The sequence below is a fragment of the Natator depressus genome, chromosome 4 (genome assembly GCF_965152275.1).
Source record: "Natator depressus isolate rNatDep1 chromosome 4, rNatDep2.hap1, whole genome shotgun sequence".
NCBI lineage: Eukaryota > Metazoa > Chordata > Testudines > Cheloniidae > Natator > Natator depressus.
Genome location: NC_134237.1, coordinates 84,021,831 through 84,044,500, shown reverse-complemented (window position 1 = coordinate 84,044,500; position 22,670 = coordinate 84,021,831). Strand labels below are relative to the sequence as shown.

Below are 22,670 nucleotides of genomic sequence, written 5' to 3'. Positions count from 1 at the left end.
TGTGTCAGATTAGGAAAAACAGTACAGTACCATTACTGGATCTAATTAAAGAAATATATAAATAGAGTGCCATCCTGTTACTTTACTCCAATGGGGCTAGGTGGATTTGGATTTGTGTGCGTTTTGCCAAGAATTTTAGTTAACAGCAATTCCATAAAGTCCATTTTTAGTGGAGGAAAATGCTTGAAGTAACATACTGCATGTGGAAGTTTACTAGGCACCAGGACTTCAGTTAAACTATGGCTATCAAGAGAATAGGAGAGACACCACAGATCTTACAAATAATGAATTTTGATAGTATAGCTTTTAATGGCAGGCATCTTCTGAAGTTGATAGTCCTGAAGATAATTTGGCTCAACTCCAATGTAATCGGTTTGCAGACTTCAAAGGGAAATTTAAGTTGGCTTCAGTTGCAGTTTATTTAACAGAGCTTGAGGTAAAAATTCAAATACAAGCAAGCATAAATTTGGAAACAAAGTTACAGGTAGAAGAAAAACATAACATGCAATCTGTAGCCTATACTTGTTAATAAATTACTTTCCTGTCTAATAAAGTATTTCTTACCCCAAGGTTAGCCTTTGCAGAGCTCAGCAACTCCAAAGGATTGGGATCCACTTTTCATGGGACCCCTCTGGCCCCACTGACAGACTTCTTGTACTCTTCTTTTATACAATCACAGAATAATGTCCTTCAATTCAGGGGTCCCTATTCAGAGACTTTTAATGGGGTTCTTTTTGTCCTTGTAAACTCTGAACCCTGCATCTGGCCCCAACTGTAAACACAAACTGGCTCAGTTGACAGATGTCCATTGTTCTCACGTTAATTGGGTTAGCTCTCAGATTTCCTCTCTTCAGGTAACAGGTTTCACTCCCATCAGATTTGGAATATAATATCCTACATGTTAGACCACTCAAATAGTTTCCCATAGAAACATATTGCAATAACCATGACAATTAGCTAGTTCTGAGCTTTCGACTCCCTTTGGTGAAATATTGAGAAGGTTGTCAGATACAGGGTGATATACTTGTCTGGGCCTTTCTGTGTCACATCCACCCCTTCACCTTACTCTAAAAGTGATCAGGAAAGATGCTTATCCTTTACACAGAAGCTGAACAAGGTCACAGAAAATTCCTGCTTCTATTAGCTGAAATAATAAAACATAGATTCAAGTGATTCAATTTATGTACAAGAGCCAACCATGTTCAAAGGGTCCTTAAGCATCGACTGGATTGCTCTTCAAGTGTAACACCATCCTTACATACTGTGAAAACAAATCTTTTTAAAGGAAGGGCTAAATGTAGCCAGACAGCCAGCCCCCCCTTCTCAGACCAGCATTGCTGGAAACACACGGGAGCCAAAAACCACAGGGCACTTAACATGAATTCCAGCACAGCCTTTGAAGCTGAGAGAAGCACAGGTGTGCTGCTACAATGTGCCACTGGGAACATATACAACAATTGGGTTCACAGCAGGCAGAGGCGCTGTGACAGACATGGCTCTTAGCCCCTACTAAAACAGCATGATGCACACACACCAACATCCTAGGTGGGAAAATATTTACCCTGATAAAAGAAGTGTCCAGTAGTCGAAACTTATTGTTTCTCCCTTGCAAGTGTGAACTACTCTTGCGAGAGCTGGCGTCACCCCGACAGACCAGCCCCAATTTAGCATAGAAAGGAGAAAGAGAATAAAGGAGTACAGAGGTATAAGTAGGGGACCTACAGCACCATGATTTTTGAGTGCTTTTCACTATCTATCTGCTGGTCAGATAAGTGACAGCCTCCCAAGGCTTCTGCAGCTAAGAGGGTCCCTAAGCCTTGTCCCTTATTCGTCTTTCTGCGGAATTGAGTGACCGATCCTGGCTTGGCACCGCTGGAATCGAGAGATGCAAGGAGGGTAAGAAGCACCCACACCTGATCTCCTATCTTTAGTGTACACATATTTTGAAATAGAGCTCTATACTTTGTTTTCTTTCTTTGGGATTGTAGCTTCAGTTTTGTAACTTGTTTGTGTGTGTAACATCTCTACACTTAAATAAGTAGGCACTAGCAATTTTGTAACCACATGATCAGAATCTAGTTTAATAAATTTTGGTAACCATTTATGCATAAGCCTGACTTGTTTCTCTGATTTACTGTAAAGCAGCCAACACAATTAAAGAACCTCAGCCGTTTTGGCTATAAAGCCTGGCCATTAGGTGAGAGTACTAAGAGCCTAGCGTTGAGTTGTGCCGCCTCCACGGGGCAAACTCTTGGGGCGCCTGTCAGTCAATCCTGACTGCCCACTGCGAAGGAGCTCTGAGCTCTAGCAGTTAAAGTCACGGGTGTGGAGAGGCTCTTAGTGCTGCCATTGGGGCACCTGTCAGTCAGTGTTGACTGCCCGCTGCGAAGGAGCTCTGAGCTCTAGCAGTTAAAGTCACGGGTGGTTAGGACCTTGGGGCATCCGTCAGCCTAGCCCGGGCTGCCCGCCGCGAAGGGACAGTGCGTCCTAGCGGTTAAAGTCACGGATGGTATAAACGGGCATAGCTGGCACCTCACCAAACATCCTGGCCATCGGCTAACAAAAGGGTCCTTAAGCATCGACTGGATTGCTCTTCAAGTGTAACACCATCCTTACATACTGTGAAAACAAGTCTTTTTAAAGGAAGGGCTATGGGGCCAAGTCTCCAAATAGAAAATATTTACAATAAATTTTAGCAGAAAAAACCAGGGCTATGGCAGTGACCCAAGGATCTACTGTATATGCATGTTATTTGCAGAAAGTTTTCAAGGTGTTAGGAGATAGCAGTACAGTGTATATATCGGATGTAATAATTTGAACTAGTTGTACACAACTGATTGTCAAATAAATTAAGTCACTAGACGATATCTGCACATTACGGTAAACAGAATAATGAACACCTGCTCAATGCAAGTGGTCAATAATGTTAGGATGCAAGGGACAGTTTAATGGTATTGAAATATATTGAGTGTGATTAATTGGAGGCCTTCAATTAACACCAAAAAGGCACTGAAGGCAAAGAACCTCATCTTGGATACTGTTTTTAATTGTAGTCATATCTTAAAGGTCCTATTAGAAAAAAGGCCCAGAGAAGGGTAACGAATGCTGACACAGCCTATATTTCTATGAAGACTTCCCCCATAGGAAGAGAGATACACAATGCTACATCTATATAGTTTAGAGATGAAACAAAAAGATAAGTGTACAAAAAATGAATGCTACAGAAAAAAAAGAAAGCACTCCTACTGGAAGGTTCCTTTGGGTGCATCTACACCAGTGCTGAATTTGTAAATAAAGATGCTGGAGCTCAAACAATTTTTTTTTGTAATTTTTTTTTTTTTCATTTTTGTAACTGACATGGATGAGCCAGATGCTCTGAACTACCACTGATGCCAGAGCTCTGAACTACCAAGCCTAGAGGACTGGGGCTCAGCCCTGGCACATGTTAACACTGATCTACACAGCAAAAAAAAAAAAAAAAAAAAAACCTGTGCGAGTGAGTCTCAGAGCCTGGGTCAGGTAACTCAGGCTCACTCTGTTGGGCTAAAAATAGCAGTGTAGACTTTTGGACTTGGCCTGGAGCCTGGGCTCAGAGACCATCCTCCCTTGCCAGGTCTCAGAGCCCAAAACGCCCACGCTATTATTTTTAGCCCGACAGCACAAGCCCGAGCCACTTCACCCAGGCTCTGAGACTTGCTGCCACAAGTTGTTTTTTTTTGCTGCGTAGATTCACCAGATGAGTCAAATGAAGACTTGTTACGTGTACAAATTAAATATTCAGATGCCCTGCCAGATTTAGAAGACGGCACCAAAGTCAAGCAAAGACTACTGTATTTGGATAGCCTTACCTCAGACTGTAGGTGCTGGATCACAACTGTTAATGCTTCAAACTTCTGGTTACTGCTTGCCAAGAATTTCTTCAAATGCAGGATAATTTCACTTTGGTTCTCACATTTTGCTTTGTATTTTGCCAACTCACGTGTTTTTGTTTCAGTTGAATGCACATCTGGAGAGGTTTGTGTATGTATGCATGAACTTTTAGGACTCCTCTGCTTGCCTCTCTCAACTGCAATTTTAAAAAGAAAAAAAGAAAAAAAAAGACATTCTAATTGAAGTATTCACCTTTGAGGTTTTACTAGCTACCAAAGCTGGAAGTCAAAACACACAGGAAATAGAAACAAATATTTAAAGAACATTACTTGAGCCACTTTGACTGGGTCAAAAGGGTTACTTTTTAATAGCATTAGGGTCTTGAGGGTAATGGACTGTACAACAACTTCAGCATTCTTTTACCACAAAAGCCATATACAACTCAAATTGCTCTTAATGATTATGCGTTTACATTTGTTCATTGAACGCATTTTAGCTAACTCTTTACACTGCCATTTTGATTACCATTTTCACACATCCAGTACAGTTCAAGCTTCCCCTATCCCACTATGCACAGCCCGAGGATTACCTACTTAAATATTCTAATATTGCAAATTCAGACACTTAACAGCACTAGTGTGATGGGTTCTCCCCTCCCCCCACCTCAGGGTTCTCCCTGGAACTGGGATACCACTGAGCCCGCCTGACCCACCAACCTGGGCTCCCTTTACAGTGTACTGCTGTGACAGGCCCACAAGCCCCCTCCAGCACAGATACAGGTAGGGACACACCCAGGTGCAGCTCCACACACAGCTGCTGAGAACAGCTCTGCATGGGAAGGCTCAGTTAAGGAACTGCCAAGTACTCAAGTGCACACCCACCTTTGGAAGGTAAACCCCAAATTACACAGTCTTGTGCTGCACAGAGAACTGAAAGGGGGGGGGGGGGAAGGATAGCTCAGTGGTTTGAGCATTGGCCTGCTAAACCCAAGGTTGTGAGTTCAATCCTTGAGGGGGCCATTTAGGGATCTGGGGCAAAAATTGGCAATTGGTCCTGCTTTGAGCATGGGGTTGGACTAGATGACCTCCTGAGGTCCCTTCCAACCCTGATATTCTATGGTTCTAAGCTCATGAAATTCACCCCCTTCCCTCCATGTGGAGAGGGATATACACAACGTTCTGCCCCAAGTAATGATTTTCAGACAAAACAAAATAAGTTTATTAATGACATGAGGATACATTTTAAGTGATAAGGGAGAGCAAACAGATCAAAGCAGATTACCTAGCAAATAAAACAAAAATGCAATCTAAGCTTAATATACTAAAGAAACCGTATATGAGTAGCAAATTCTCACCCTACTTGTTGTTTTAGGCAGTTTGCAGAAATTCTTGAGGGCAAGTTGCACTTGCTTGCAGCTTAAAACCCCAGATATACCTTTCAGAGGCTAGAAATCCCTCTAGCCTGGGTTCAGCCCTTCTCCCCCAGTTTAGTCCTTGTTTCTCAGGTGTTTCCAAGCATCTCCTTTGGGCGGGGAGTCAATGAAGAACCCAGGATGATGTCACTCCCCTGCCTTAAATAGCTTTTGCAATGGCGGTAACCCTTTCCCCCTCCAACTTTAGTTCCCACGCCTTTCAGTGGAAAAACACTAGTATTCTGTGATGGAGTCCAGTACCAGGTGACTTGGTTGCATGATCCCATAGTGTCATAGCAGCTATGAGTCAGAGGCTGTTTGTAGCATCCTCAGGAAGGCTCCCTGGTGGGAGATTAGCATCTTCTAAACCCTATTGTTCTCCCTAATGGCCCTTCCCAGCCAGCCATCTAAACTGAGTGTCTTCTGTCTAGTGGGCATTCCCCAGGTGTAAATACATTTGCAATAGATACATAGACAATATTCCCAACTTCAGATACCAAAATAGTACATGCATTCAAATAGAATAATGATATTCAGTATAGCAACCTTTTCAATATCTCACATGACCTATTTTGCATAAAGTACATCATAGTTATGCCATAATCATATCACAATAATATCTCTGAAGAATATGGGGCATAGCGTCAAAACTGGATCATGTCACATCAGAAGAGACCAACATTTCTAAATTCAATATTTGATTCTTACAGGTGTACAAGGTTTCTCTATAGCCTTCAATTTGGAAAGTCAGCAGTGTGTAGCTGTTAAGCAGGACCAGTGTCTCCCTTTAGTTCTCACAGGCTGTGAACAAATTCTATAGCAACCACAATCTGATGCAATATATAGATATCCCAAGGTAGTTTAATGAAAACATCAAGACAAATGAGCCATTAGTTTAACTATCAAGATTAATTGAATTTAAAGTTGAGAATTAAAGGAAACTAAATTTATAACGATTTGAGAGAGGTGAGATTTGATGGGAAAAAATAGAAGTAAAAAAGTCCAACATTTCTTATGCATGATAATCAGAAGTTTATAAAGACCAGTGAAACAACATTGATACATTCAGTACATCAATTTCCTACTATATCACATCACTGAAAGTAGGTTGAGAACACTGGTTGAGAACCAACATGTATCAATACTGTTAGTAACAACCTTGGGTGGCTTAGACCAGCTACCCAAACATTTGAAAGTAGAGTCCTCATTCAGGAACATTTAACCAATCATGCCCCTTTTCCCTTGCCACGTGTTAAGGATCTCCTCAAGGTAATGTATAATTTTCCCCCAAACACTCTATCCCATAAGAGTCCATGAGTGCTGCCGCCCCCACCCTCAGGAAATAGTGGTATAGACGTTCCTATTGATGCTTCTTTCTTGACTATTTCACTGCCCATCGAAGCATGTAACAACACTCACCATGAAGTGTCATTGGCATTAGCACACATTTTAAATGAGTGGACTAGTTTGCAGCTTATAACTACAGTTTCAGTGTCTCAGAAAACTCAGGATTGCTCCTTCTGTTATTCTCTTCAGAGTAACAGCCGTGTTAGTCTGTATTCGCAAAAAGAAAAGGAGTACTTGTGGCACCTTAGAGACTAACCAATTTATTTGAGCATAAGCTTTCGTGAGCTACAGCTCACTTCATCAGATGCATACTGTGGAAAGTGTAGAAGATCGTTTTATATACACACAAAGCATGAAAAAAATACCTCCTCCCACCCCACTCTCCTGCTGGTAATAGCTTACCTAAAGTGATCACTCTCCTTACAATGTGTATGATAATCAAGGTGGGCCATTTCCAGCACAAATCCAGGGTTTAACAAGAACGTCGGGGGAGGGGGAGGTTAGGAAAAAACAAGGGGAAATAGGTTACCTTGCATAATGACTTAGCCACTCCCAGTCTCTCTTCAAGCCTAAGTTAATTGTTTCAAATTTGCAAATGAATTCCAATTCAACAGTTTCTCGCTGGAGTCTGGATTTGAAGTTTTTTTGTTGTAATATCGCAACTTTCATGTCTGTAATCGCGTGACCAGAGAGATTGAAGTGTTCTCCGACTGGTTTATGAATGTTATAATTCTTGACATCTGACCTGACAGCAGGATTGTCTGGCTATGTAGACTCCCTCCTCAGGCCCTACGCTACCAGCACTCCCAGCTACCTTCGAGACACCACTGACTTCCTGAGGAAACTACAATCCATCGGTGATCTTCCTGATAACACCGTCCTGGCCACTATGGATGTAGAAGCCCTCTACACCAACATTCCACACAAAGATGGACTACAAGCCGTCAAGAACACTATCCCCGATAATGTCACAGCTAACCTGGTGGCTGAACTTTGTGACTTTGCTCCAACCCCTCAGACAGAGACAAACACCTACAAGATCTCTATCAAGCATTCTTACAACTACAATACCCACCTGCGGAAGTGAAGAAACAGATTGATAGAGCCAGAAGAGTTCCCAGAAGTCACCTACTACAGGACCGGCCTAACAAAGAAAATAACAGAACGCCACTAGCCATCACCTTCAGCCCCCAACTAAAACCCCTCCAACGCATTATTAAGGATCTACAACCTATCCTGAAAGATGACCCAACACTCTCTCAAATCTGGGGAGACAGGCCAGTCCTTGCCTACAGACAGCCCCCCAACCTGAAGCAAATACTCACCAGTAACCACATACCACACAACAGAACCACTAACCCAGGAACCTATCCTTGCAACAAAGCCCATTGCCAACTGTGCCCACATATCTATTCAGGGGACACCATCACAGGGCCTAATAACATCACCCACACTATCAGAGGCTCGTTCACCTGCACATCTACCAATGTGATATATGCCATCATGTGCCAGCAATGCCCCTCTGCCATGTACATTGGTCAAACTGGACAGCCTCTACGTAAAAGAATAAATGGACACAAATCAGATGTCAAGAATTATAACATTCATAAACCAGTCAGAGAACATTTCAATCTCTCTGGTCACGCGATTACAGACATGAAAGTTGCGATATTACAACAAAAAAACTTCAAATCCAGACTCCAGCAAGAAACTGTTGAATTGGAATTCATTTGCAAATTGGATACAATTAACTTAGGCTTGAAGAGAGACTGGGAGTGGCTAAGTCATTATGCAAGGTAACCTATTTCCCCTTGTTTTTTCCTAACCTCCCCCTCCCCCGGCGTTCTTGTTAAACCCTGGATTTGTGCTGGAAATGGCCCACCTTGATTATCATACACATTGTAAGGAGAGTGATCATTTTAGATAAGCTATTACCAGCAGGAGAGTGGGGTGGGAGGAGGTATTTTTTCATGCTTTGTGTGTATATAAAAAGATCTTCTACACTTTCCACAGTATGCATCTGATGAAGTGAGCTGTAGCTCACGAAAGCTTATGCTCAAATAAATTGGTTAGTCTCTAAGGTGCCACAAGTACTCCTTTTCTTTTTGTTATTCTCTTGTCACCTTTCAAAGGTTCCTCAAAACCATAACGAAGACAACAGAGATCTTCCCATGTCCCTCCCAGCCAGTCTTTCGCACCCTGCAGGGACATTCCCCCCCACACTTCAGAAAATGATAATGCACTGGTACAAATCAGTCTCACCTTAAAAGTTAATAGCCTGAATCTAACCCCTATCAATGACTAAGTTGATACCATTTAATGGCTTTTTGGGGGAGCTACGTGATCTGCCATAAAACAAACTCACTCCTGTCTTGCAAGCAGCACAGAGTGGGGTTGGGGTTTATTTTTTTGGGAGAAAGAAATTATATCAGATACTGTTTCTTAGCAGAGTTTATTTCAGACCGGTACAAAGCAAAAGCAGACCATATGTGACACAGGATTCCAGCCATATCCATATTCCCAGTATTTAGCCAGAATAAATTTATCACACAAATCCATTAAAGCATTGATCAAACCCTCGTGTTCAGGCTGCCAAATAATTTTTCTAGTCACTTGATCCAAATATCTGTCAAACCAAACGCTGGCGACTTGTGATAATGCTTTAACACACAAAATGTAGCCCATTTCAATGCAAAGACATTCCCCCAAGCACTTTTGTTACATAAGGGTCACTGTACAACAACAGCCTCAATGTTCAAGGCTTCCCCGCAAGCATGAACCGTTATCAATGGTGTGAGATGCCTCTACAGATAAAGATCACCCAATCCCTCCTATGCCTGGTTATGACCTCTGGGCAGGTCACCTCTACTTGTTCCTCTTGTGAAGACAAAAGTTCCTAAGACCCCAAAGCTGTACAGGAAGAGCTGAACCTCAAACAGAGAAAGCCAAATCACAGTTGCATTGAAACAAGAGTATACAAGAAAGCGTGAAAACATGAACCAACAATATTTTAGGATAGATTCCTGTTAAGGCCCTCAAAATTGAGGGAGCGACTTCAGTTACCAAAACGAAGATTAAGATAGACCAAAGAAAGTAAGGTGAATTTGGTGAGACTAACTTGTACAGCGAGTCACCATCCTGAACATAAAGTCTATTCCCCTTAATTATGACCCCCCAAATCCTTTCTACATTAAGCCTAATGTGAGTCTTTATAACAAGATGCCATCCAGTCCATTTTTAAATTCAGTGTCTACTGCCATTGCACTTAACTTCTGATTAAACACTGCAGACTGTTCCAGATCTCACGAGCAACATAACCAGATAGAGTCATCCTCATAATTATGTAGACCGCTGAGCTCATCTGTCAACATACAAGGAACTGGATATTTTATTAAACTGCACCCATCTGATCAGTGCATATTGGCTAGGACTCCAAATACCTACATCTCTGGGAAAAGTGCATTGCACACACTTGGGACAGTCCTCAATTGAGAACTCTTCCTAGCCTCAGAGATCTACCCTGTGCCAACGACCAGGATATGGGCAGTTGTGCCCATGGTCAGAGCTCGAGTTGGTAGTCAGGAACCAGAGCCAAGGGTCAGAACCTGGTTACCTGGAGTGCACCAGGGCGGGGGAAGGGCTGGGGCACCAAGGCAAGGACAGGAGCTATTGTAGCCACACAGGCAAATACTTCAAGCAGCCACTGAACTGCAGCAGCTGGGCTTAAGAGCCTGTCTGCTGACTCCTCCAACCAAACAGGAGGTGTAGCCTAAGATGCAGCATACCACAGACCAGCTCCTTAGGTTGCCTGGAGACTGGCTCTGCTGAAAGCTAAGATTCCTGACACCCTAGGGCTCTACAATACAATTGTCTGGCTGAATGAATACAGCTACCATTCGGCTGAAGCTGAGCCAAACCCACCTCTTTGTGAAAGCCTTTTTTAATTTAGGAACTGGTTCCCCTGACTCCACTGGGAGTCTGACCAATCTGATATGAAGTTGCGCAGGAGGAGAAAATGAACTATTCTATCACTAGGGTGTATCCCATATACTTGTTACATTTAAGAGCCTAGATATAACAAGGAATGTAACCACTCCTGTAAAGTCTAACTTGAGCTACTTCGGAGTGGCTTGGCCCATGTTGCTTTAACAAAAAACATTCAATCCTGACAACCATTTGAGCTTCTACATTTGTGCATTTAGTTGCTGAATAGCAACTGAAATTCTGCCTCCATGAATAACTAAGCTTGGCCACATCCCAAAGCTTATCTGAAGTTTACCACTCTGAAACTTATCCCCTTGAGAATTTCTACTGCTTTCTTGAGTTTATAGAACTAAACCAGAACCTTTTGCATTACTCCAAGTGACTTTATTGGTATGTCTACACTGCAACAATACCCACAGCTGGCCCATGCTAGATTACTCAGGCTCACAGGGATCAGGCTGCAGGGATGTAAAATTGCAGTGGAAACATTCTGGCTTGATCTAGGACCCACCCTTCCCCGCAAGATCCCAGCTCCCAAATGCTGGGACCCTAAGAGGGGTGAGAGTTCTAGAGCCCGGGCTTCAGCCAAGCCCAAATGTGTACACGGCAATTTTATAGCCCCGGAGCCCCAGAGTCAGCTGACACAGGCCTGCTGCAGATGTTTTATTGCAGTGTAGACATACTCTATGAGTAAGGATTTGATTTAGTCACAGAGATCACTGATTCCATAACTTTAACAGACCTCCGTGACTTCAACCCCGTGGAGGTGGGGATCTGAGCTGTTGGCCTACCTTGTGGCATCAGGGGTCCAGCTCCATGCCAGGGAGCTTGGGCTTTTGTTGCTTATTGCCCATGTCCTGCTTGTGACTTTTACTAAAAATACCTGTGACAAAATCTTAACCTTACATGTGAGTACATGCTAATGCCCTTCTACTTTAAACTGAGGTTATTTTCCTTAGAAAAAGGTTTTTAAATATGAATGATAGAATTTCTAAAAAAAAGTGTTCCAAACAGGGCTAAATAAGAAAGAATTGGAGCAGAAACAACCAAACCTTTCACCTCCAAGCTTTCTAATTCGAGGATCAGGTAAGAGTCTGAAGTTCTCTCTTACCCCAAGCCATCCTCTTTTCATGTTCCTTCACCAAACTGTTAGCTTCTAGAGTGGTTTGATGACTAACTTTCTCATCCAAGCATTCGTCGTCGTCCTTAAATCCTTGCTTCTGATCCTCTCTGTTAGCAAGATCCAGGCTGGTCAAAGCTTTCTGGCTTTTTTCCATTTTCTGGAAAACTTTAACAACATTGGTCAAATTGCTGCTAATTCCTTCAATCAGATATACCAGATCAGCCTGGGCATTTAACCGAACTTCCATTTCGTTCCTCACTGTCTGGATCTCCTCAACTACAGTTTTTAATTCCAATTGACTGGATTTAATTTCTGCTTTGAAGTCATCTTTCATCTGTTGCTGGCTCCTCTGTGCAACAAGAACTGTTCCGATTTCCTTTTGGGAAACTTCTATGCCATTTCTTAATTCCTTTTGGCCAGCTTTCACTGCCTCCTGGCTAGCTTTAATTTCTGCCATCATAGCAGCTTAACTCTTTATCTTTGCTCCAGCAGGAGCCATGGAGTCTTCTTGGATATATTACTCCACAGTGACAACAGCTGTCACAGGTTCCAGGCCATCAGGAAGGTTTGCACACCAGCAACTAGTTACCACTTATGTGGAGAAGTAAGCAGGTAACCCTCTGGTGAAGTATCCTACTTCAGGTTATAGTCAGTACACTTAACTGAAGACACTAGACAGAAGCAGAGCACACCTTACAGAGCTCTGTGGAATAGTTCAGTCCCAAATTTCAACAAGAGTATTAGTGTAACAACTGTCTGATTTTGCCACACCCAACCTATTAAATCCTTTGTTCATCCACGTATGTGGGATGTCACTTGGAAAGTCACTCCCAACAGTCACTTGTTCCAGATGTCAATCAAAAGCACCAGTGGGAGTTGTTGCCAATATGTTTGGCTTCTTTGCAACACAACAGGCCACCACGAGAACTCAAAAACCCTCCCTCTTCAAGGGCAGGGCTTAAATGAATGCTTTTAACTGCACATAAGAGTTTGAAATCCCTTATTTCTCAGTTAATGGCCTCAGTACTATGCTGAACTGGGTGGCTCACCAGGACACTGCAGATGTTCCTAATTAGATGTTAATGAATAAATCCATGAGTGCCTTTTCCACAAACACCATCACTACAACTAGTACTGCCTCTGGACAGTCTCAAGAAGACTACATACTAACCGATAACGGAACATCAGTTATTCTCATCCCTGAGCTAAGTCCTCTACTTCACAGTTGAGGCCCAGTGGCAAAGCAGCATGGGGAAGATTACCTATTCTATACTGTTCAATGTGGTTTTGACGTCTTCATTCAGTAGGCCTACCAACCCAGCAAACTTTGGAGTGTTAGCTTTTTAAAAGCAAAGTTACGTCTCATGTCTAACTATAGACCTCATAATAATTCTAGGTAAGCATATTTGCAAGTAGTTCGATACCAGACCGCCCAGCTATTTGGAAATAGCATGAGACAATTTACTCACTGCACATTGATTTTGAAAACCACTAACACAAGGTGCACGTTGGAGTTGATAATGAAGTACCCCCCTTTTTCACTTTACACATGAATCTCCTTTTGAAGGCTATCAAGTATCAAAGCTTCAATTAGCACACAATATTTTGGGTGAGATTCTAGTGCAGCATAGAACTTGAAGTCTTGGGGCGGGGCAGGGGAAAGAGGAAACAAAGCTTTACACTTCTGTTCCCTCAGGATTCCAGGCTATTTTGGGGGCCAAAATAACCCTCAAATAATGTAGAGCGCCTGGGGGTGATCTGTCCAAAATGACAGTACCCCATCCTGGATACCTATAGGTGGGCAGCACTATCGAGAATCCCTGAAGCAACCTTCACAAGAATCCTACTCTTGACTTTAATAAAAGATCGCTTATGGAACAAAGGGACTAGTTTCCACAATTCAAAATAGCGAGCAAACATAAGTATAAGCACACTCAACACCACCCTATAAGAGCTGTCCACTTTCTGGTCAGCATATCCTCACATTTCAGTCTTCAAAACCCACAAGTCTACATTAGGAGAGTTGGAAGATGCAGTTTAGTCTTATTCTGGTGAATCTAGGTTTTCCTGGATGAATCTTCAGCATTCATATACATGTATGGTAACCACCTAATAACTAAAAGGTATACACAGTACATTGTATGGGAGCTATTTTGAATCCAAACATCAGACAAAAGGACACCTATCAAATCTAGTCATCTTGACAGTTATTGACGATAACAATCCATATAAGTATAAGAACTCGGCAGTACACCACCCACCAACCTCCATCCACACAATTAGGTTAACTTAACCAGCAAGCAATTCAAGGAAACAGGAGATATTCCACCCCATTTGAACATTCAACATCCCATACCCTCAGCCCTCCCTAAAAACCCTGATCAACAGTCCTAAGTATCAGCATCTTGGGAGCATGGAGAAGAGTTCCAGAGCCGAGAAACCTGGAAAAGAATGCCTTGATAGAATCCCCCAGCCTTTGACACAGATGGGCCTGCATTCAGAAAATGGTTTTCTGCCAGGTAGTAAGGCCATTTATTGATTTTATGGTTAAAACCCAAAAGTTTAACCTCACCTGGAGAACAAGGATAGCCAATACAGATCCGTGACACTTAGGTCTTATGGTCACAACAGTATGCATTCACTTAAGAAAGCTACCGCATTCTACACCAGTTCTATTTTCAAAATGGGTTTAAAGGTGTAGTTCCATGTAGAGTGCAATGCAGTAATCTAATTATGGTGGAAAAAGCATAGATTTTGCATCCAAGAAATGAAGTTGCAACCATCTGGGAAGTCACAAGTACAAAGTCATCACTACTATATTAGGATATGTGGATCAGTCTTTTATTGGCTGAGCTTGCAGAGGCCGTACACACATATGGATAGCATTTTCATCTGTGTAACTTTTGAACACTGCATTCAATCAATTTCAAAGAATGTTCTAGGTATCAGTGGCCAGAACCCTACTGATTTTGGGGAAATCAGAAAACAAAGGGGGAAAATGGAGGTCATATGAAACCCCATTTAGCACACCTACAACCTCAAGCACTTCTGCAATGGTCTATACGAGCTTAAGAATGGCCTTACTAGATCAGACCAATGACCCATCTAGCTCAGTATTCTGTCCTGGACAATGGCCAGATCACAAAACTGGTTGATGACACCCATTAATGCCTTCCTAACAACAACAATACCCCTCTCTCATCTGTCTATCCTCCCAATGACCTGAAGAACTGTGTAAAGCTTGAAAACTTCTGTTGGGGAGAGAGAAGTTGGTCCAATGAAAGATATTACCTTACGCACCTTAAAAACTTTATTGGGATGATATAGAGACAACAAGTTGACATCCCATATGACTTCTTTCCCAGACAAAAAATAATGGTGAGGGGGAAGGATGGTGCACACAGAATTCCTGCCATGGTACTAACGGGTCACATGGAGCTCCAGGCATGAAGGAAGGAGTAGGGGAAGATATTCAGTGAGTCCCTCAAATAGGAGGGCAATGGGAAGGTGACACATAGGAAGCATATGGGGTAGAATGGAAAAATGCAAGAAGACCCCGATACATGCAATACAGCCTACAAAATTTAAGTATGGTTGCCAGGCGCCCGGTTTTTGACCAGAAAGTCTTCTTGAAAGAGGACCTGTGCAGGATCTCGTCAGAAGTACTAACTGGACACCAAGTCCGGTTATCGTCTTCAGGGCACCAGAACAGGTGGGGCACTGCCCGCAAGTGCACTCCAGCCTGCCCCCCGCCAGCATGGCACAGAGCGTGAGGACCAGGAGGGGCCAGGATAGGGGGCAGAGCAGTGCAGGGGGGCTGCCTGGTCATCAACACACAACAGACCCTTTCTGGGGCTCCCTCCTACCCGCATCTTGTGGACAGACAGGCTCAGTGTCCGCTCCGAACCCAGCTCTGCAGGTGGCAGGTGAGTCCTGGGGGAGAGGACCTGTAGTATCCGGTTTTAAGAAACTGGCAACCCTAAACAAAGGTTGTGACACTTCCCCCGTTCCCAGTTTAGTGTTTTGAATTTCTCAGTCAGAGTGCAGGAATACGATGTAGTTATTGATACACAAACAGCTTTCAGCAATACCACAAACTCCTGCAAATTGTTTGCTAGTTGTAATAACTAGCTATGAGTTATCAGTATTGAAGAATTGTCTAGGCTTCAAGGCTTTTTTAGAAAAAATAAAAACAGAGGGCCGAGAGAACAGAAACTCAAAGTCTAATGGCTACATTTCATCAATAGTCTGAGAAAACTCAGAGCTGCTGCAGCCTTTCACAAGAGTGTACTGCTAGTGCAGCTAAGCAGACTTCCCTTTTCTCTGTCTGAATTAGTTAAAAACCAAATATCAAAACACTGATATATTATATTGCCAGATACAGGAGGAAAAGAGAGAGGGAACTTAGTGGAATCTAATATGTTTAAATGAAGTTAGATGTATAAATGAAGTTAGCGATAAGTGATACAGCTTTGGGCAAAATATTGTAAACTTTAATGACAGCATTTACCTCATGGTCAATCTTATTAGGAAAAGAAAAGGGCTGACTTCATGTTGATTTCCTTTATCTTAAGTAATGAAGTAGTAAGGCTAATATTTGTAATCAAGCATGCTTATGGTATTAAGTTAGTGAAATACACATCCGCTGAAAGAGGCAGTAAATAAAAAGGAACTGAATAGCATGTTTATAAGGACACTTGACCAGAGTGGAATAATCAAAACATAACTGTTTGATTAATAATGCACAGACTCAGCTCAGCCATACATAAAAGTCCCACCATTGTTAAAACAAGAAGAAAAGAAATGGAAGAATTACACAGCTGTTCCAGCCCACAGGAGAACGGCAGCTATTGAAGTGATTTTGCATTGTACAATGGATTGTTAAAACAAGTTTCAAGAGCATCAAAGAACAGAGGGACTTTGCATAAATTATATGAACATAATATGAACTTCATAATGGACATTTCAGCAGAGGGTTGGAGAAACTGCATCTTGGGCAAGCATCACTCTAAAGTTGGCCAGGAGATGAACTGCAGAGGGTCCTACAGAAAGTGACTGGTAGAGGTAAGTTGTTGTTTGGAGCAAGACAGCCAAAGTTGAAGGTATGTCCCAAGACGGTTGGACCAACAGCTGTGGCCTAACCTGTCTTATACAAGGTGGTTTGACAAGATGTGTTACACAAACAGACTGGAAAATTCCAGCCTCAATTGCAAGAGCTCAAAGGTGATGCCTCATTCCCCGATTGGATGATGAAAAAGGACCCTTTATTTTGACTGGAACATTTGAATCTTCAGAACTACGGATCACCATTTGATTGGTCCACACCATCACCTCCAAGAACAGGAACTAAGTTGGACCACCCAGCAGAATTGGGATAAAGCAACCTGTCAGCACATCACTTTCTGAAAGCTGAAGACACCTGGAAGTGAGAAGCCTAAGGTTCTGAGCCACCTGCTGAGATCAAGTACCTAATGCAGATAAGTACTTTTAATGGTGTCTATTTTCCAGCAGTTTGGGTTGCTCAATAATGCACCAGAAAAAGGACTATAGTAGTGTCCGTCCTTTTCAAAGCTACTTTAGAGTTAGAATTAACAAGTTACTGTTAACTCAGATTGTAGGACACTGTACATGTGTCTACCACAGTTAATGGTTTCATACTGCCTTTAAAGTTTAGGTGGATACAGACATAAAACTGATCAAGTGTACAAGCCTCTTGAACTGCACCCAGTCTATACAGTCTGTCACAAGTATAGGAGTTGATCATAGGTAGTTAGGAGTGTTAATCAGATCCTGGTGGTAACATTAATTGGAAAGCAGGTAACAAGAGGTTGACTATTATAAATCCATTGGAAAAGAGGCCTTGATGAATTGGTATGTAAGAACTAACCAAATTTTCTTGTGATCTAGTTTGGGATTGCTTTTCCTCTTATGTTAGCAACACTGGAGTTCATAACCAAGTGACACGAGACCCCCTATTCTGAGGGACTCCATCAAAAATCTAAACAGTGTCCTTCCCAAGATATGCTCAGTCATGAAGTGTTATTGTGGGTGTATGATTTGGTTCAGAAAACGTGAATGGTTACATTGACCAATTTTCTAGTTAGTCAAATCACAGTCCAATATTATTTTTGCCTTCTTATATCCGATTAGTTGCTGCTAAGGATATTTAATAAAACTTTATAAAACTAAATTCAACTCTCGAGTTTTTAGTCAAGACATGAAAATAAAAAAACCCTAAGGAAGGTGGTATAGGTATTCAGTTATGAAATTGCTTAACTAAAGTTTGTTTTATACCTTTTCTTACATACTACTCTCATGTATTCATTTATGCTGCTATAAAATGATTCAGCTTCTATTCTAGTTTGAGACAGACAGACAGGCTCACTCCCATCTCAGGATTTACTTTACTTGAGAATATTTCCTGTTTATGTAATAGCCATCCTGGACTAATAGTCACAGCAAACTACCTAGTCTCAAAGACTAATGAGGTATTAAGCGCAAACAGGAAGTCAATGTATGTAAACAAAAAAATCATGTACAGAAAATTTGGCAAGGTTTTACTTGACCATAAAATGTACAGATAGTTGTTAGTCGTCAAGCATTTTGAACAAGTTTTCCAATATTTATGGTATTTGTATAGAAACCCTAAATATTTTCTTTATTTAACTAAAAGCAAAAACAGACCATCCATATTTCTATAAATACGAGAACAATAAATCTAGGAAGGAGAAGAGTCCAAGCAAGTGTCACTCTGGTACCATTTTGAAGTTGTTTAAACAAAAATAAACTGACTAGAGAACTGAAGAGTAATTCTATGTGGGCAAATCTTGAATAGCCATAGTTACTGCTATTTAGTACCTTGTTTAATGACACAGTGTATGAACCTTTAAAGTAATAAGCCTAATTAAATATCTTAAATAAAATTAACAAATATGTACTTACTTGACCTTGGCGGGGGAGGGGGGGGGAAGAGAATGGAAATTGAACAGGTGACCATTAGGGGTGCGGGGAAAGAGGGGAAACAAAGATATTCAACCAGCCAATCTTTTCACTACTTCACCAATGTTTTGAGAGAAGACAAAAGGGTCTTATGATTATTATAGGCGGAAATAGCAGCTGGGGGAGATTGGGACTTGCATGGAAAATGGGAGCCAGGTTGTTCTGGGAGGTTTGGGGGATGGGAAGAAACAGACTGGTTGGGCAAGGAGAGAGTTGGTGTAGGCGAAGACTAGAAGCCAGAAAGGTAGTAGAGAATGGGACTGGGACAAGGAGCTTTATTTCATCTCTTTTACTCAAGCAAATATTTGCCTATCTGCAGACTTATTTTAGTTTTAACTTGACTGTTCACATATTAGCCTAAAAAAATTGGAAAATAGCCATTAAATACCTACGCTGGGAAGAGTATTGTAACAGTCTTTGGACAATTAATGTCAACTGTGTTTAAAGAATTACTACACCATGAAATAATTAAATCCTGTTAGTGCACTGAATGTGGAGATTTGTGTTTTACTAGCAATAGCAAAAACATTCTAGAACAAGGATGGCTGCCTGTGCTTCCAAAATAGTGAAATGTATGGATTTTACACTATTCTGCTGAAAGATTTTAAATGACAGTGATCTTTGTTTTTTGAAGAAAACTCTACACTGTCTGAATTTTCAGCACATAACTCTTTGTATGTACTCCATATATACATCACACAATGATTTTTGGGATCAGCATGTTACCAGTTTGCATATAATACTTTACATGACACCTTTTTGATATGGATTATGACAATGGTATGTTGGGGGTAAAGAATGTGTCATGTGAGTTACAGTATGGTGTACCCTCTGCCAGTTGGCACTATGGGGCTCCCAGAGGCACAAGTTACATCATTCAGAATAGTAAATTCAAAATATTTTCCTTATCCACACTAATAAGCCAGTTAGCTTTACCATAGCTAAAAGAAGGTCTGAATGTACACCTGAATAAACGTGACATGGTCTGCATGATCGGAGAACTAGCGATCTCCAATACTGATCAAATTTCAGTTTCGATTAAATGACTTTCTTCTTCCCTTAACTGTCTATATTTGGCTGTAATGACACTTTTGTTTTTATAGTATACAGTAGAGATGAACAGTGGTAAGGGTAGTATTTACATGAATGTTTATGACAATAACCCAGGCAACCATATGAGTAACTGTGTTGTTGGAGGTTTTGTTAAGTTGACTATTTGGGGTGGAACTTTTATTCCAGTGGAGCATTTGGGCACCCATGACATCTGTCTGTTGGTAATACAGGTATTCTTCCAGCATGCCACTATTTTTAAATTCTATTTCCCTACAAAGAGAACAGAATACCTGTTCAAAATGTAATTTGTTAAGCCTATTTGGGACCAGTTTGAGAGGGAAGATGTTGTCTGGGTTCAACTCTGAATTCAGGAGATCTAGGTTCATCTCCTGGCTGACCCTGGGCAGGTAATTTAATCTCTGCTCTCAGTTCAACAGCTGCCACATAAGGATTAGAATATCATTTTGCCAACTTAAATTGTAAATAAGGTTGGTCAGAAATTTTGTTCAATTGGAGAATACCGACTCAGAGTGAAATGTTTCGCTGAACCTAGAATGGATTTGACAAAACTTCCACTGAAACACAGTAGTCCACAGGGATGCTTTGCCTCCCTGCCTTGTCAGGAAGGAGAGGGATTCCCCCTTTTCAGACAGCTCTCATCATAAGCTCTTCAGGATAGGGACTGTCTCTCACTGTAAGTTCATACAGTGCCTACGCTAAGGGGACACTAGTCTCAGTTGGGGCCCTCTCGGCATTACTACAATATAAATAAGTTCTGAATGTGACCCTCTATCTGTTCAAGCTTTCCTGATGCTTATTGGTGCTATCTTTATTCAAGTAATCATAGGAGCCACATGGAAATTTATAAGCCTACCATCCCTCATGTCTTACAAACCTCCCAGTGCCCACGCTGTCTGAAGTCAGTGTCCTTTAAGCACTTTTTGGACCAGTGTTACAGATCCAAACACACGCTAACCTTTTTCTCATACTGTTACCTTTCTTGATTCTGCCCTCCTTGAGGTCAGAAGTCAGGCTGTTGTCTGGGGATACTGTTTATCTCCATTAACTGTCACCAAATCTGAAGCAAAATTTAGAGGAAAAAGGAAGCGCTTTTTGAAAGTTGAGCAATATATAAATCTCTCCAGAACTGAACACAATTAACTGTAGCTTGGTAGGCCTGGCCTAGATGCTGAACCAATCTGTTTGTTGAAGACAAAAACCTTATGTAGCAGAAGGTTCCCTACTTCTGTTAACAGCAGCACATTGTCTTTCAACCTTTACCTTGAAGTTTGACATCATCCTACCATGTGTGCACAGTCAGTATCCACTGTAATTTGAGACCCTCTGTTTAGAGAGAATCTGGAGTTTGGTTACAGTCCAACACTCGATTGTTACAGTCCATATTTGTACATTGCACATTACATCATCCACTGGGTTAGGCATCAATACAATATTTACATTATTATTTCTAACTTGAATATATTCATTACCCCTTGTCTCCCTCTACAGAGCATGGATTTCCTCCTAATTTACATGCTGTTGGTGGAAGTGAGGTGAAGGAGGGAGGGAAGAGGGACTTGAATATTTAATGTGCTTCAAAGAACTAAGCCTGTCTAGTACACAAACCTTGCAATACACCCAGGAACATTTCAAACACCCATGTTGCCTGCTGGTCTGGAGCAAGCCTCTTTTGAAGAAAAGTCCTTTAGGCTATGTCTACACTACTGCGGTAAGTCGACCTATGCTACGCAACTCCAGCTACGTGAATAACATAGCTGGAGTCGATGTACTTTAGGTCGAGTTACCACAGGGTGTATGGAGAAACTATCCCGCCAACTTACCTAACTCTTCTTGTTGGGGGTATAGTACAGGGGTCTTCACTAGACCCACTAAATATATCGCTGGTGGATCGATCTCAGAGCGTCGATCCCAGCTGTAGGGTAGACATAGCCATAGTATGTTACTGTCTTCACTGTCTCACTTTCCATTCTGATTGCCAGGTAGTATTTAGACATTAATTCCACTATTATTTGTACACCACCTACATTTCATATGGCGATTTTTCCAATTATTCACTGTTGCACTGTCAATTCTGGATATTCAAGTTTGTTTGTTCATCTCTTCCAGGAACAAATTAATCAATGTCTGGAAATCTTTGTGGGCCATTCAGAAGCTTCACAGCATAAAGCATTTACAAAGGCACCATAATATGTTGCCACACAACTTATCAGCCTTTCCATTTTGTTCACACAAATCAAGTCTACTGTTACTATGGGAAGCATCATTCCTTAGGTTGTGTTACTCTCATTCTTTTTGCATCATAATGGAATTAAATAGGATGATGGCAAAAAGCATTCAAACGAAGACCCTATTATAGCAGTCATTTGTTGGTCACCTCTAGCAGCAATTTCCATTGTCCAAATTTCACTCAACTTTCAGGCTGAAAGGTTACATTACTTGACTATCTAAGGATTAAAAGTGTTCAGAAAACTTAGTCCTCTTTCACCAGTTTCAATTCTGTAATGGATCCTCTTACCAAAACTACTGGAAATAATGGGCTGAAAAATCATCTAAAATAAATATTCATTGCTCTTTTCAGATTCTGTCATTAGCAGCAATAACTCTTGGTAGGCAGAGTCTCCTCTGCCCTAGGGTGTGATGGTCTTGGCTTCCTGGCGGATTGCGATAGGGGAACACCATAGGAATAGACCACCAGTCAAGGCTGGCTCAGTCATACAGAAAATAGGAAGCTACCTCAGGCAGCAAGGTATTGGGGCCAGCAGAATATTCAGTAAGTGTGTGAGCGAGTATAGATAATTTATTGACATTACAACTCCTAGAATGATGTCAGAGTGCAGTGTCTCCCAGCTTCTACTTCCTCAC

General features: G+C 41.6%; 1 protein-coding gene across 5 annotated transcripts in view; it reads right to left on the bottom strand.

Moving 5' to 3' along the window:
* The window catches only part of MTUS1 (microtubule associated scaffold protein 1), a 190,351-nt gene that overhangs the window by 67,379 nt on the left and 100,302 nt on the right, over positions 1 to 22,670 (bottom strand). For all 5 annotated transcript variants that reach the window (XM_074951328.1, XM_074951327.1, XM_074951326.1 and 2 more), the window contains one exon: positions 3,849 to 4,066. In XM_074951328.1, coding sequence (XP_074807429.1) covers positions 3,849 to 4,066 — 218 coding nt within the window. The remainder of the gene's footprint in view (positions 1 to 3,848; positions 4,067 to 22,670) is intronic.